The sequence below is a fragment of the Anomalospiza imberbis genome, chromosome Z (assembly GCF_031753505.1).
Source record: "Anomalospiza imberbis isolate Cuckoo-Finch-1a 21T00152 chromosome Z, ASM3175350v1, whole genome shotgun sequence".
In the NCBI taxonomy this organism is placed as follows: Eukaryota; Metazoa; Chordata; class Aves; order Passeriformes; family Viduidae; genus Anomalospiza; species Anomalospiza imberbis.
The window spans coordinates 64,750,282-64,765,833 of record NC_089721.1 but is presented as its reverse complement, the minus strand read 5'-3'; the positions used below and the strand labels follow the sequence as shown (position 1 = coordinate 64,765,833).

Below are 15,552 nucleotides of genomic sequence, written 5' to 3'. Positions count from 1 at the left end.
AGGGTCTTTATGTTTTAATCATTTATAAACTACCAAAAGCCACACAAGATGTTCCCCACTTGCACCTTATTACTCATTCCGCAGGAAAAACCTGTACAAGTGCAGTCAGCTGCACACTGTGAAATGTAGGAAAACAATAACTAAATCTTCTGAGGAAAAAATATCAAGACACTTTTGGTTCTACTTCGTTTCCTTGCTCTCTCTCCTCTTTTATAATTTGATGGCTGATGCTCTTTAATTTCCCTTAAGCTTAAATTATTTTTACATTGAACTTATCCTAGTCTTTACTGGAAAACTAATTTAATGTTAAAACTAAACAAAACAGAACAACCAAACAAACAACAGCAACAAAAAATAAGCCCAAAAGCAAAAAAAAAAAACAAAACAAAAACAACAACAACAACAAAAAAAAAAACCCGAAAAGGTATTCTTCTTGCACATTAAATTCGTGGGTATGGCTTAGGAAAGCATCACTGTGTAAGTCTCAAAATATACTGCATAAAAATTTGAAAAACTTCTAAAATTTTGAAATATTTGTGGATTTGTCCTGGAAGATGCAGAGCTTTTCCTTTCAAGGCTACCAATTCAGCTATTACCACGTTTCAAAAACTAGCCTTGTATCTCTCCATAGCTGTAATTAAGAGCCACTTATGAACTTCAACTTGTTATAAAACACAAGTGTATGAAAAATTTCTATTTGATATTAGTGTTCTTGTAAGAACAGAAAAGTAACAACCCAAGTAAAGTCCACTCTAAGATACTGATACACTGCAATTTAAATTATGTCATTTGTCATTCCGGACAAACATTTTGTCCAGCACAAAGAACATTCCTAGGCAGGCTCATTCTGCTCTGGCCGATGCACACCTCCATGCCTTACCTGACTGAGCTCTACACCAGACCAGACCACCCCAGGGCACCATGGCTGATGCAATCATGCAAATGATGCAAAAAAAAATCTCACCCAAGAATGACTTACTCATTTCCATGGGTAAGTCAGTCTCTGACAGGTGACCTCCTCCTCCTAGGGGAAAAAAATTTCCCCACCCTTCGGCATGCTTTTCAGTGCAACTTCAGGCTCCAACAAAGAGGAATCTCTAGTGAGCCACGTGCAACTCTGATTCTTGGAAGTTATGGATCTTTTCTTCCACCGATGTGGGAAACTTTCTTGTACTCCTTGTAAAACAGTGTAACCACAGGGAACAGGCATTGTACGCGTTACCAGATACCCATCTCAGTATCTCCATGAAATAGTAATTCCTTGAAAGTGTATTTCCAAGTTCACAGAACTTTTATGTTCACACAACTGGGGATTTTTTATCACAAATGAAAACAATCCAATATGTAAAATCTCCAGCTACAGATGAATTAAATGGGGGAGTAATCTTGACACCATGGACACAAAGAGGCTCGATCTGCAGGTGAAGCACAGTGCTTTGCAGCATTTGATTATAAAAGCATTTAAACTATCACACAGCACACTCACTGTATTTTAGTTTTGTCTGTGAAATCATGGACATGGAGCTAAAGCAGGGGGAGGAGGTCCCAGTAAAACATATTCGAGCAGAATCAAAACTCTGGAAAAAATCTGTTCCTACTATGCCTGATTTCAACAGAGCACACCAGAGAAATTATACAGCAGATGCGTACACCACCAAATCACTGTTTTTCCCCTGAACTAGATGGTGTAGTACTTTGTTCAACTTACTTGAAACTTGCCTGAACTGCCTCTAGAAGTTTAAAAAATTCTCTAATGGGAGAGAAAATTTCTATTAGAGAAAGTACACAGGAAACCTGATGTTTGTCCACACACATAGAGCAGACAGGTCTCTGGAGAAATGTGAGGCTCTTTGGGGGAAAAGAGACAAACTGGGAGAAAATTTGCAAATGGAGATTTATTCCTCCCTTTTCCAGAAGAGTGGAAGTATTCCATGCTTGAAAAAACTTATTTTTCAGAAAAAATGTAGCAATTTGCCACAAATGCTGTTTGTGCTGTATCCACTTAACTTTACCTTATGGAAATGAGCCAGTTACAAGGTTGTAAAGTCTTATCCTTAGGTGAGCTTTCAGGTTAAAACATGTGGGATGAGTAAGAGATGAGCAAAAAACTCACCAACTCCTGCTGAGTTTCCAGACAGCTTGAAATAGATATTTGCAATTTAAAAAAAGGAAGAGATTCAGTAATTCTGATAAAATAACAATTAAGCTAGAAACTTAATTAAAAATAAGCTTTGAGGTTTTTACTGGATGATGTGGCAATCCATGTATTTGCATCATTCATTTACTGATGCCATATCCTTTTCTGCAGACAACAAGGCACAACATTTAATTCTCTGCCAGTCTCATTTAACCCTTTTGCACCTTGCAAACACATTTTACCTTTTTTCACAGCTGAGAGAAATCAAGTTCCACTAAAGCTATGTTAATATAAAGAAATATAAACCGACACTGAACAAACTTGAACAAATCCAAACAGAGACCTTCCTTGCAAAAGCAATTGTTTAGCCACCCTCCACCCAGGATTAATTAATATATCCTCACGTGCAGGACCCAGGAAGATGCAAATCTCCACCAGTTCCATGTGCTGGTCTGCATTTGCTGGTTTGCATGTTTTTTAAATCAAGAGACTGAAATCATAATTCTGTGTAAGAGAGAGCGTGATGTGTCAGCCAATTGCCTCGCTTCCCAAAGGGAGCAAAAACTCTATCCATAATACAAAGTCCAGTCCTTTCCTGCTTTGACATGCATTGGAAGCGCTTCTATAGCTGGGTCACTTTGACCCCACCTGTACCATTACTGTATCCCTTGGATTTCAGTTGGCTGTTAAGAGTTTCTTCCACTATTCACCCCTACACCTCCTGAGGAGTGGAGTCCACGTGCTGACTTTAGGACACTGTGCCTTCCTTCCTAAATTCATTACCGAGGCAAATATAATTACTGACAATTTTTAAGAGCAGCAGCAGCATTATGTTAAGATGGGTACTGGTGGATGAAAAAAAGCAATTCTAAAATGAAGAATAGGTCTGTAGCACAATTATCAAATTGTTTACATCTTTTGTGCTATTGTAACTTTTTTTTCATAGTGGACTACCAAGTTTCTGAATTGCCTATCGCTAAAGTGAACAAATTACTGCTGAGTAGTGCTTTCCAATCTGAATTATTCTAGTCTATGAAAGAACCTTCATCCCACAGTTGTTCCTTTTAGCCACGGATATACAAACAGTGCCTTTGTTAAGATCTATGCTAATAAAGACTCGTGCATTTCCATCTGATTCCATGTAACATTAACCGAGATAGATGCCAATATGGAACGACACTATTTCTTATATTCAAGCTATATAATTTCTTCTTTTAAAGAATAAGGTTACGTATGAAGACCTGTTTCGATCCATTAAATCATACTTAGTTTAAACTAGCAATTACAAATTGTAATTTGTAACAATCCAAACAAAAACTGGAAAAAAAAATCTGAATTGCTGTGAAAAAAGAAACGCCGTGTCCTCCTGTACACCTCAGATAATATATCTGCTATAAAATGGAAGTTAATAGTGTATATACTTCACCACTTGAAATAAGATGGGAAAAGGAATAACTGACCTGGTCCACAAAATATGCTAAGTTCAAATTCAATAGAAGTGTATTTTTTAAACTGCATACACACGGACAATGAAAATATCTACCTGCTAAACATCCATATGCAATCCTGATTCAGAGTTCCTTCAGCATGCAAGTGAGCCTAATAAAATCCACTATCAACATACGAAAGTGGATTGCTGAATCAGAGCCTCCATTATACAGTATGGTACTCGCAGTGACTTATTCTTGGTAAGAGCATGTTGGCATCCTGATGCATGCTGACATCCTGATACTGTCTCTCTTTGTTCTTGTTTCCCCCCCCCCAAACATCATAAAAGGAAGATTATTCAGTACATGGTGACACAGCTAAACCTTTAATGCAGAAAGTGCTGGCTTATACAGGGGTTCTCCAACTTACCTGTGGCTTGGCAGAAGAGGTGGAAGGGTCCCCAGACACTAACATGCTGTGCCTGGTCACTTAGGAAAGGTGGCAACAACATGACCTTTACAGGGTCTTTGCTAGACCAAACATCAGGCTGGGTACTGGTGGGTGAAGGAGGTGAATCACTTCCCACACAGGACAAAAAGGAGGTACCAGTAGGAGGGAAAGGTACAGGAGATGAGGCTGTGTGACAGAAGAGGACAGAAAAGAAAGTAAAAGGGCACTAAGGAAAGAAGTTGCAAGAAATACATCACTCAGTGGAAAGATAATGCAAAAAGACAAATGAGTTTTAGAAAGGTAGTAAGACGAAGTGTCCCTAGGGCCCTAGAGAAAGAAGAGCACTCTCCTCTTTCTCCCACACTGTTTTTCTCCTGTCCGTCCCATCTCCCCACCCTGGGTTATGACCCATTCAATTGAAGCTGAGAGGCTGCTTCAAATTAAATGTGAAGTTTTTATATGCCCCCCAAAGGAAATCACAAGTAACATTAGTGCTTGCCAAATGGAAAGCACTGTTGTGGCACATTTCAGAAAATCCAAGATGTAACACAATTTATTTTAATATTTATTCTGTTATATGTACGTAATCAAAAATAGAAAAATAAACCCAAACTGAATCTTATAAAATATAAACTGTTTACACTAAGATGGTCTAAATTATGTTTGCATGAAGGTTCAACACAGAAAAGCAGCCCAGGCATACTGCTATTTACTGTTAAAATGTATTCTACTTCTAGCAATATTTACAGAACAAAGCAGTGAGAGGAACAATTCTTCAGGACTGTACTGCACACATAAAATGCTTTTACAGACAAACAGTGCTGCTGTGAACCAGGCTGAGAACAAATGCACACTTTCACGTCAGCAGGCATGATTCACATAAACAGTTCAAAGGACTGATTGTTTAAGCAGCTCCAGTTTCAGTCTCCAGTTGCACAGGAGAGTGAAGGTATCATCCAGAAAGGGTGACGCTGCAAGTATTTGTCACAAAAAGAAGCTGAGTTATTTCTGAATCTGAAAAGAAGAAAAAAATCAGCAATGTTTTCTCATCGGGCTGTGTCCTAACAGTCCATTCCAGCGAGTTATTAGCTGAATTGTTGGAGTTAATTCCTCTTGATGCCTGTTTTGCTTCCACAATGCAAGAAACCTCTTTCCTTGTCACTGCTAACTGGAAGTTGCTTGCCTGTACTGTTCTATTAACTAAAGAAAAAAAAATAAATCCAGTTTTGTTCAGAAAATAAAATATGACTATGTCCAGCTGGCTGGCTGGTGGGGGGGAGAAAAAAACCAAAGAAGCATTTGTTTCCTCCTTCCCCATTCCCCACTTACTCCATGTTTTGTACTGATACTGTACCTACATTTCTAGAAAGCAGCGCAGAAAAGAGCCTTTAAACAAGAATATCCCTGAGTCTTACACAAATCAAGGCAATGCTATCCCCATTATACCTTAAAATCTAAGATACTTGTAGAGCAGTTAAAAAAATTAACTTTAACCAACTAAAGAGACCTAGTGTGCCAAAACACAAAGCATAAAACTAAAAACAATCACTAGAAGCAAAGAAAAAAAATGTCCCAATCTGGACAAAAGTCTATAATTTACCAATCTGATAAACTAAACTCAATTTCCAATTTGGAATTAAAATGGAACTAGATCTTTTTTTAGTGGCAACTAAAAATACGTGAAGACTGAAGTACTTTTTAAAGCCAAGTGAATTATAAAGTTACTTTTACTCTATGAAGAATAGGGCCAAAGAACAAGCAAGTAGCTTCACTAGAGCAAAGTGCTCAGTGGGGGGGAAAACTGGGAACAAACAAGTGGTGATCTGAAACTGGCCATTTGAAAAAACGGAAAAAAAGACAGTACGACACAAGACGCTGTGGTCTCCAGACAAGTACACCACTTCTCTTAATCTGCTGAGATCTGAATGAAAATTGGCTTGCTGTACAGCTTAAGCATGTAACCCCTGCTATGGGGTTACACCCAGGGTCTCCGTGCTCTAACAGCCAGCTGCAGGAGCACAGCTCACTTCCGCCGCTGAGAGGGACCACGGGCTCCTTCAGTCCCCCTCCACATCCGAGTCAGCGTACTTGAGCTCACACTTGACGTCGAAGGGCTTGTCCTTGGCCTCGCGGGACGCCTGTGAATCCCCAGCCTGCAGCTGGCTGTTCCCGCAGTCGAGCTCCGTCTCGTAGCCAGTGTCATGCGCAGGCTTGGGCTGCTCCCCGCTCTGGTGGCTGACACTGCCAGGCCCCACCAGCGTCTCTTTCACACTTTGCTCGCAATCAGAAAAATCTGACTTCGTTTTCTTCTTACCAAGCTGCATCAGAGAGAGAAATTTCAAGCACTGCCCTGGCAAGTAGCCTTTGTAACAGTTGTAGGAGAGCAGGCACAAAAAGAGAATGAAAAAGAAGAGGAAGAGGAACATCAACAGGAAGTTATCATTTGACTTGAGGAACATTGTCTTTTCTGGGACTGCATCAGGAATTGAATTGAAGAGCTCTGTGTTGGAAGCTACACTTGTTAGGACGGGGCCAATGAGCTTTGTTAACATCCTTGCTGTGGTTACTGGTACCATGTGAGTGGTCGAGATGTGAGCAGTGGACCCCTCAGCGGTATGCTGCATTTTTTTCAGTTCCAAAACATGCGTAGCCAGCACTTGAGAAAATTTCTTATTTTTCACATTTTCTTCTGACAAACATTGGTAAACACCACTGTCTCCTTCTGATAAATTGAAGATGAGCAGTGCCTTCTCCAGCAGACGGTACTTGGGACTCTCCACTCTCAGCACATCATCTTTGAACTTCCAAACTACCTGTGCCAGATTGGACTTTTGAGAACACTTGAGTTCTGCTGTGCTCCCATGCTTGAATGTATGCTGTAAGGGATTCTCTCTTACTTTATCTGGAACATCAAAATAAACGTGCAGAGTATCAGCAATGATTCCAGTTTGCTGTAATCTGTACAGCTTCACCAGACTGTATTACTCTTACTGGAAGCATGAAGATTATGGCATTCACCTCACAAGACCAGGTGGATAGCATGCAAGAATCTCAGTGGAATACCAAGCTGCATGTGGAACATCAAGACAAACTAAGAGATAGGACACCTCAACTCTAAGACAGCCTCCACTTCTAGATAAAGGTGAGACCTCACTGATCCACTCGGTGAGTGTCACAGAGAAGTCACTGTTCAGGAAAGATACTGCACCTGGTCTCACTTTATATCCAATCAGTGCATTTTAAGTAAAGCAGCAACTACAAAGTATCCAAGAGAAAACTGAACTAGGAACTCTCTTCTGAAAAAAAGGATATTTGCACTTGTGGCACACCCGCAACTTACGGCATCCCATAGGTTAATACAAAAAATTACAAGCAAAGCTCTCATGGTGGTCCACACTTTGCTTGGATTATAAATAAAAAGTGAGTACATCAAACTCTTAAGAGATTTTTTTACTTGCAGCTAAAATCTCCTGTAACTCTACTCCACTTTATGATCTGCTTGATCTGGTGGCAGCAGCACACAGGACAAAGAAAGGACCTGTGGTTACTTTCTTTAAAGCACTATGGAAAGTACTTCAGCTACTCTATATCATGTTCTAAGTTCCCCCTCCCCATTCACCATAAAACCAACTTTTTTCAGAATAATTTAATCTGATCTAGCAGCAATAACTAAGCACTTGTCAAAGCTCAAAGCAGAATGTCAAATGCTGCATCAAAGAGACAGGGGCCTCTGCCTTAGAAGTACTTCTGGTATTGCTTTCACTCACAAGTCACTGTTGAGGTGCCCCCATTCATTTCAGGGGTTGTGCACTGCACACTGAAATGTATACAAACACAGACAGTTTTTAAGACAACATGCAGGTTGTACAGATGCTCAAATATTCAAGGCAGAATCCCATACCTATTACAATGTAAATGAATGTCCAGATAATCACAAAAGCAAAGCTGAACTAAACAGAACTCTCTCACCGCTCCACCCAGACATATGAAGGAGCTCTTCAAAGACAAACTCACCAGAACAAGAAGATGCATCTCCACCTATGTCTTGAATCCAGCTCCTGTAAAAGGAAGTCCAACCATTAAAACTTCAAACCTTGTTTCCTAAAGTCTGCCCATCCCCTTGTAGTAATAAGGGTCATCCAAACAGCAGTAGCAGACATAAATGGATAGGAAAAAGTTTGTATTTGAAAACATTCAATTTTTAAAATTCCAATTATCAGTATGGGACAAGACTGATTAAATATTGATTGTAACTATAAGGTCATCAAAGGATACTATTACCTTTCCATTTCACCTTCTTTAAAAATATCAATGCAGGAAGCTTCAAGAGGTTTCCAAGCACAATAAGGATCCCTTGCTAAAACACAGTTAACACAAGTGGTATACTTGTCACAAAATGCCACTGGAGACTGCACCACACCAGAATTTGAACTAGCAAAGAGGTATCTTCTGCCCTAAAGAAAACAAAACACAAGAAAAAAACATCACAGCCTCAAACCCAAACAACCCAATTCATGGAACAATTTAAGTGTTATTAAAGAGCTGCATACATACAGCCTTTTTTGTAAAAAGTGGTGCCTCAGGAGAGTAAGCATTTGATTAGCTTTTGTTTCTAGAAAGTTATCTTGGAAATATTGCAGCAATACTGAAAAGTGCAAAAAAGACAACAAAAAACTGGAACAGGTATGTGGAAAGTAACCATGTCTAACTATGACTTAATCAGTTTTCCCAGAAATATGAATGCAATAATCCTTCTATGAGCCAAGTCAAGGCTGTGCTGGTGACAAGGCTGCAGTTGGCACATGCAAGACTGAGCAGGCAGTAGGGCTGCTCCTGTTAACCCAAAGCAGCCCTACTGCCTTCAGCTCTTTAGCCAGCCAAGTCTCTGCAGCCACATCAGCATCATCCTTACGAGAGTCAAATGCTTCTTAAGAAAGAACACTGGTAGTACTCAAAGGAAGCAGTACTGGCAAGACACCGAGAAGAAGGGGAAAATAATCACAATGGCTGTTGATTGCTTCTGGGGATCCCAAAGCAGTCTGACTCTGAGCGCAGCAGGAAGAGACCACACTCATCATAAAAGGCAGGCAGCTGTCCTATCTCACTCATCTGGCTTTAGAGCTCAGGGAAAATGATAGCTAAAGGTACACTGTGACTTTACATACCATCAGACAAAACCTCAAGAAAGGGAAGTGCTGCAGTGCTCATAGAAGGAAGTCTCCAGTGTTTGAGACATACAACTTCCTAGGAAAAGCTTCCCATTCTGCTCAAGGATTTCCACCAGCAGTGCACCAAGCACTGCTCACTCTCAAGTGCTCTGCTGGGTAACACTGCAACAGTGCAACACTGCACATGGGCTGCAGTGTCTTGGCATGTTTCCCAGCTCATACATCCAAGATTCCAGGGAACATGCAGTGAGCTGAGCAAACTGTTTTTTTAAAAAGACACACCTTCCAGTCAAGCAGGAATTAAGGTGATCTACTGTAGGCTCATCTGACAGCCCACCACCCTCCACACACCATGGGAAGAACCTAGAGACTGAAAAATGCTCTTAGAAAGGACTCTGACTCCAGAGAGGTCTAAAGCCCACCATGAGGGTAATTATTACCCTTCTGTGGTTAGTCCACTACTGTGAGATGCCATGACATGTAACACAATACCAGCTCTGTGATGGACTTCAGTAGCCACTGACTGTGGAGGCAGAAACTTGTGTTTTCAGGCTGGGGAACGGCAGGAATCCCTGTTTGGGTGGTACTGTGACTACACAGTTACCATGACTCTGGCAGCTGACCCAAACTCCCACTCCCCATCACTGAAAAGGATCTTTGGTTTTATGGGAATGTACTGGGCATCATTACTTCAGTGAGAATGTGGTACCTGGACATAGAGTGAATAAATACAATACCATTATTCCTACAGCAGCCTTCCAAGTGCATGCTGAAATTGCTACATGATGTGTATTTGTATCAGGCTTAATGCCCACCTCTTTCTTAGCACTCCCCTGAAATAGGCAAATCATAATTAAGCCAGTGTAGGAATGATCCCACAATTAAAAGAATGGGTATTAGCATATATATTAGAAGAGCTATCAATCATTATCTTCTATGACAGGGCAAATTCCAAAACTTCCTGTCAAAGCAAGTAATTTGAGCCTTTTTTGCAGATTAAGCAAATATTTTGTTTGTGTGTGTATGTATGTGTATATATACACACACATAATACATATCTGCACAGATACATAAGCAAGTTGTCAGTATGACGTATCATACAAAAATAATACAAATATATTTATGGAAAACTAAGCACAGATGTTTTTAATCTTGCTTTCCATTTGTCTAGCAAAAACACACTCTGTCCTTTCTTTCTATTCTAAGCATGAAAGGATAAATAAGCACACAAAATGAGCTTGTAAAAATTATGGCATAAACCTCAGTTCCACTGAACTGATCATGCTGACATGCAAAATTTTATTAAATATCACACAAAAATAAAAGCTGTTTCAAAGTATTCCTAAGTACCTAAGCTGCAGAGCACTTATGTATGGATCACTAGGCAGCTACTGAATATTGGTATTACCACTAGATACTTCAAAAGAGGCATTCAATCTTTATGAAACCCAGAACACCTCACTGATGCTGATGCTATAAGTGACTTTAGGCATAGACAGATATATTAATGGATGTGAAGTTCAGAGCAAGCAGGGGCAGAAATCTAACTCATGAACAAACTACACACAGTGACCATCCTCCTGCTGTCACAAAAGCACTCTAGGATTAAACCAAACAACTGATAAACAGTGCAGGACAGCTGCCAGGTTTGGAGTGTGCAGCAGCTCTTGTGCCATGCAGCCGGAGCTGCAGCTGGTGCCCCATTGGGCAGATGGGACCTCACCAGAGGTCCTCACCCACAGCTGCAGCAACGTGACTGCTCTCATGACACAACTAGCATGCAGGAGCCTGAGAGATTTGGGACAGCAGAAGTCAACTACACAATTATGAGTCCCTAGGCTAGAAGACTGTTCTCTCTTAGGTCTATTTCCTCAAAACTACACACACTCCTCTGCTAACCTCAATCCCTGGGAATTTTCCTCACAAATCTGCAGTGGCCACAAGGGGTCAGGTTCTTACAGCCCTGCAAAACTGAAACTAGTTTCTTAAACATCTTACAGTTTCCTGCTTCTGCACATGGAAACCAAGTGAAGACCCTGTGCTCCTCTAGCCATTCCCCAAGTCTAAATATCTCCAGAAGCTTACCACCTACCAAACATACTGAAATGCAGCAGGCAATACGTGATTGCTGCAGCATGCTGAGTTATAAATGCAGCCTTTGGCTGGCTCTATGCACAGCGATGGTCTCTTGTCACAAGGTCACAAAGTGGTGCAAAAAAAGTTTTGTGAAAAAACAAAAGGTGATAAATGCTGTGATGCTTGTAACACTCACTGTTTTGGATGAAAGCAAGAGAGTTTGGACTGGTTCAAAATTTGGAAAAAGCTGTGTTTCTTCAATAATATGCATTCCATTTTCATAGCTGATAGCCTTGTGCAGGGCTCCTCGATCTGAAGCAAAAAAGCAATACGTTTAAATAAGAGCTTTGAAATAAAAAGGCAAGAAAAAAGCCTTCACAACTGCTTTAAGTTGCCTCAGTAATCTGCTTGCTGTTCAGCAGAACAATTCTGTGTCAAAGGTAACCATTAAACTTGCCATGATCTAGACTTCTAAGCAGGAAATAACATTTTGGGGCACAGAATGACCAGTTGGGAATTATATTGTGTGGCTTTGCTGAATTCACTGAAGCTTTGTAGTTCTTTTCCTGCAATATTTTTTCACAGCACCTAAGATTGTCCACTTACTGTGACACCTTACTTTTTTTTACATCAGCTACTGTAAAAGCCCTGTAAATATAGAAATCTCAAGAGTTTCTCTAACAAAACTTAAGAATCAGTGCATCACCAAAACCAGGTGTTCTGCAGAACTCACCTGACCCGATGAACATAACATCATAGATGGTGCCATTGAGTGCTCTGACTCTGTCAACTACAATCTGTGTATACTTCACATCTCGCTTTACTAGGCGAGGTCTGTCTCCCATTGGAGTCACTGAGTCATCCATTAGAGGATGATCTCTAACAAACAGCAATGTTTTGTCTGGTAAATTCAGAGAACTCATGTAGTTTGATGCTCTGGCTTCATTGTTTATACACTAGAATGGGGGACGGGGAGCGAGTGAAAAAGAAAGAAGAGAGCCAAATTGTACCATTTACTTGTACAAAATAAAGACAATTAACAGCAGGTGCATACATTTTCTTCTCCACATTATTCTGGCCAGTAACCACACCTGTACACTATACTCATTGTACCAAAGAAGGTCCTCATATCACTTTGATGTGCTAATCCCTGAGCTTTGGACTACATTTTTGTCTTGGTCCAAAATACATTCTAGGATAATATTCCTTCTGTGCTCTCACGCACCTTCAGTACTTTTGACCATCACCTCTTTCAGCACTAGCAACAGTATGACAGTAAGAAGCATAAGGAAGTAAAAAAAGTCTGAAAAGAGACCCAGCACTAGGAAAATTTGAGTTTGCAAAGCAGTGCACTACATTAGATAAATATGCTGATTCTACTGAGACAATGCAACAGTTGCTATACTTCCTTTCATCTGAACAAAAAGCGTATGATGTTGCTAGTGTAAACTGAGTTCTATTTCACAATGAGAAAATTATTAACAAAATAATGAAATACAGAACTAGCGAACAACTTAATTCCAAATTAAAAAAAACCCAAAGACTTTGATTCCCAGATAGAAAGTTCAGAACATATCCCTTGAGTATTTTCCTATGAAGTTTTTATAAGAAGTAACCAGGTGAGGGCAAACATTAGTAGGTTACTAGTATTCCCTAGTCTGTTTCCTCCTGAGCATTGAAAAAGTCATGAGACCCAAGACTATGGAAACTTACCGCACCAGGTCGAGGATTCGGAATTTCCCCAAAGTATCGTACCCACTTTCTAGAAACATCTTCCACTGTAGCACTCTGCATGAATTTTCCTTTTGAGAAAACCTCTTCTACAGTAGACAGATTGTATGCACACACTGCTGACAACCCCACATTATTCCTATTGATTCAGGAAGAAATTAGGAAAATAAACAAAACCCTACAAAACATAGGAGTAATATAATTTTCTTGTAGTAACAAATTGAGATTAAAGGTACTTATCCAGGAAAAGGCTATAGCACACTTACATTTGTGGGGTGAAGACTCCATATATCACTGGTTCCTTCAAAGTCGGAGATTTGAGAATAAAAGCATCATTGATAACATTGAAAATAAAATTCTTATCAGGAATGGTACAAATTAGTCTGGCCTTGAGAAACGAAGTCCACTTTTTTTGCAAGATCCTTAATCCTCCTTGGTCCCTCTTATGATATTAAAAAAATAAAAAGGTGTTTGTGAGGAGAACTAGCAGCATTTTTGCACTTAAGAACTACTGCTATATAGCATGCAATTACAAAGCTCTGGTGTTTTATAATATTTCATCTATAGCAACATCTATTTCATCTCTAGCAACAGCAATAAATGTTATCATATTCACAAACAGAACAGTATGAAAGCCACAGGAAAACTGGTTCAACAAAAATAATGCAAAATTATTTCTATCACACATACAGGGAAGGTGAAATATGAGTTAATGAAGAACCATACTTCAGCATCACTCAGAAAAACCGAGATGGGCAATGTAACATTAGGAAAAAAGTAAACCAAGCATGGAAGTATTATACTGTCCTTCAATAGAAATACGTAATACTGCATTTGTTCAGTGACATCACAACTGATTTAAATGCTAACGCTGCAATATGCCTTAAGACTTGCCTGACACTAATAATTTCATTAGAAGAAATTCAGCAATTCTTTAATCCTTCTAGAAGTTACCACCTTTACTAAGGATTGCCAGGTACCAAGGCTTAATTTAAGAGATATTGACTAGAAATGTATTTCAAAATATTTGATAATTGAGCTGTAGCTCTGATATTTCCCTTATAAAAGGGCATATTGAAACAGTATTAATATTTCCATTCATTATCCAATTGTGTATGCAATGTATTAAAGGAAATCTGCAAAATGTATTAAAACAATTAAGCATAAATGCTTACAGATTTGCAATCTGTCACTGATTTCTGTTTCAAACACCCTGAAATATATGCTAATATACTAAATGAAGCTCTCATATTCCACTGTACTCCTCTTTTAAAGTGTGCACAAGCTGTCTGTGGGCAGAGTGCCACAATAGCAAGCCCCATCTAAACCTGCCTCCAGCTCCTTGTTTAATGGAAATCTCAAGGGCATTCACTTGTTATTGATGTTTTGACTTCCCTGTTTAAATACCAAACAGCAAAGTCAAAATAAAACTTTCAACCTCATAAAAATGAAACAGCCAGATAAATTTCCTGTTGGAAAAAAAGGAAATTGATACATTCCACTGAAAAAAATTTTGTTAAATAAACATCTTAAACTGAAAAAACTTCCATCAAGACTTTTAACCAGCACTCCTGAGGATGTACTTGAATCAGCTTAACACACTGAGGTTTAAGCACAGCAAGTGTGACAGAATCAGGCTGCTGGTGACCCATTTCCCTTCAGGCTCTGGCAGCTGTAGCAGCTTCATAGAAGTCCCATCTGCTACACTACAGTCAAGAATTATTTTGCTGTGGACATGGCTACGGTTGTGTTTGCATACAGCTACTTCAAAGTCACTTGACACACATCCTATCTGCTTAGCTCCAACCAAAGTCACTTCTTCACAGGGAGCTGTACTTGTTTAAAAAAATTAAATGAAAATTAAATGAAAACTGAAGCAACACTTTTTCTGTTGCTGGGTTTTGTCATGGTTGCTTTGTTTTCTCCCACAAGACCAGAACCCCCAGATGTACTGAAATTTCACAACTTTGCAAAACCAAAAAATGTATTTATTTACAAACAAACCACTAGGCCTTCTCAGTTCCAACACACTAACTGGAACAGCTTATTTATTAATGTCTACTAAACTCAAACACCTCCATTTACCTGGCAATAGGTCCAGAATAATGAATGCTTTTTAATATGCACATGCAATATTCTCTGAGATACAGTAAAAGTAAACTGAACTATCTCCCACCTTGCATACTCTAGCTATTCTTGGAATCATCAATTTTCCAACAAATTCATACTCCAGAGACACCTCAGTGAAAAAGAAGTATATCTTGTCGTCTTCTCCATCTGTGCTGCTTGGATTTGCTCTTATCACATCAGCAAAAACAAAGTTGGGCTCTACAGATACAAACAGAAGAATTTTCTATTATATATGTGCCTACAAACTTGATTCTCTCAAAGACCCTCAGAAGCTGTCTTTCACCCAAACTCCACACTGCATTTACCTCCTCTCCACTTGCTGACCTACTTACACAGTTTGCTGTACATCATATGAACAGGATTTCTAAAAAAACCCAAGCCACAAAAACAACCAGAAACAGAAAAAAACCCAGAACACCACAAAACCTATGT

General features: G+C 39.5%; 1 protein-coding gene across 9 annotated transcripts in view; it reads right to left on the bottom strand.

Moving 5' to 3' along the window:
• The window catches only part of SEMA4D (semaphorin 4D), an 89,906-nt gene that overhangs the window by 10,340 nt on the left and 64,014 nt on the right, over window positions 1-15,552 (bottom strand). For 4 of the 9 annotated variants that reach the window (XM_068177186.1, XM_068177187.1, XM_068177188.1 and 1 more), the window contains 8 exons: window positions 15,167-15,318; window positions 13,257-13,432; window positions 12,973-13,129; window positions 11,993-12,215; window positions 11,456-11,571; window positions 8,297-8,469; window positions 8,030-8,073; window positions 4,564-6,917 (listed from right to left, as the gene is read on the bottom strand). In XM_068177186.1, coding sequence (XP_068033287.1) covers window positions 6,073-6,917; window positions 8,030-8,073; window positions 8,297-8,469; window positions 11,456-11,571; window positions 11,993-12,215; window positions 12,973-13,129; window positions 13,257-13,432; window positions 15,167-15,318 — 1,886 coding nt within the window. In that variant the 3' untranslated portion in view covers window positions 4,564-6,072. Of the gene's footprint in view, window positions 1-2,113; window positions 2,139-3,994; window positions 4,202-4,563; window positions 6,918-6,943; window positions 7,833-8,029; window positions 8,074-8,296; window positions 8,470-11,455; window positions 11,572-11,992; window positions 12,216-12,972; window positions 13,130-13,256; window positions 13,433-15,166; window positions 15,319-15,552 lie in introns of those variants that run through there. The other 5 variants (XM_068177192.1, XM_068177190.1, XM_068177193.1 and 2 more) reach the window with 4 other exon arrangements.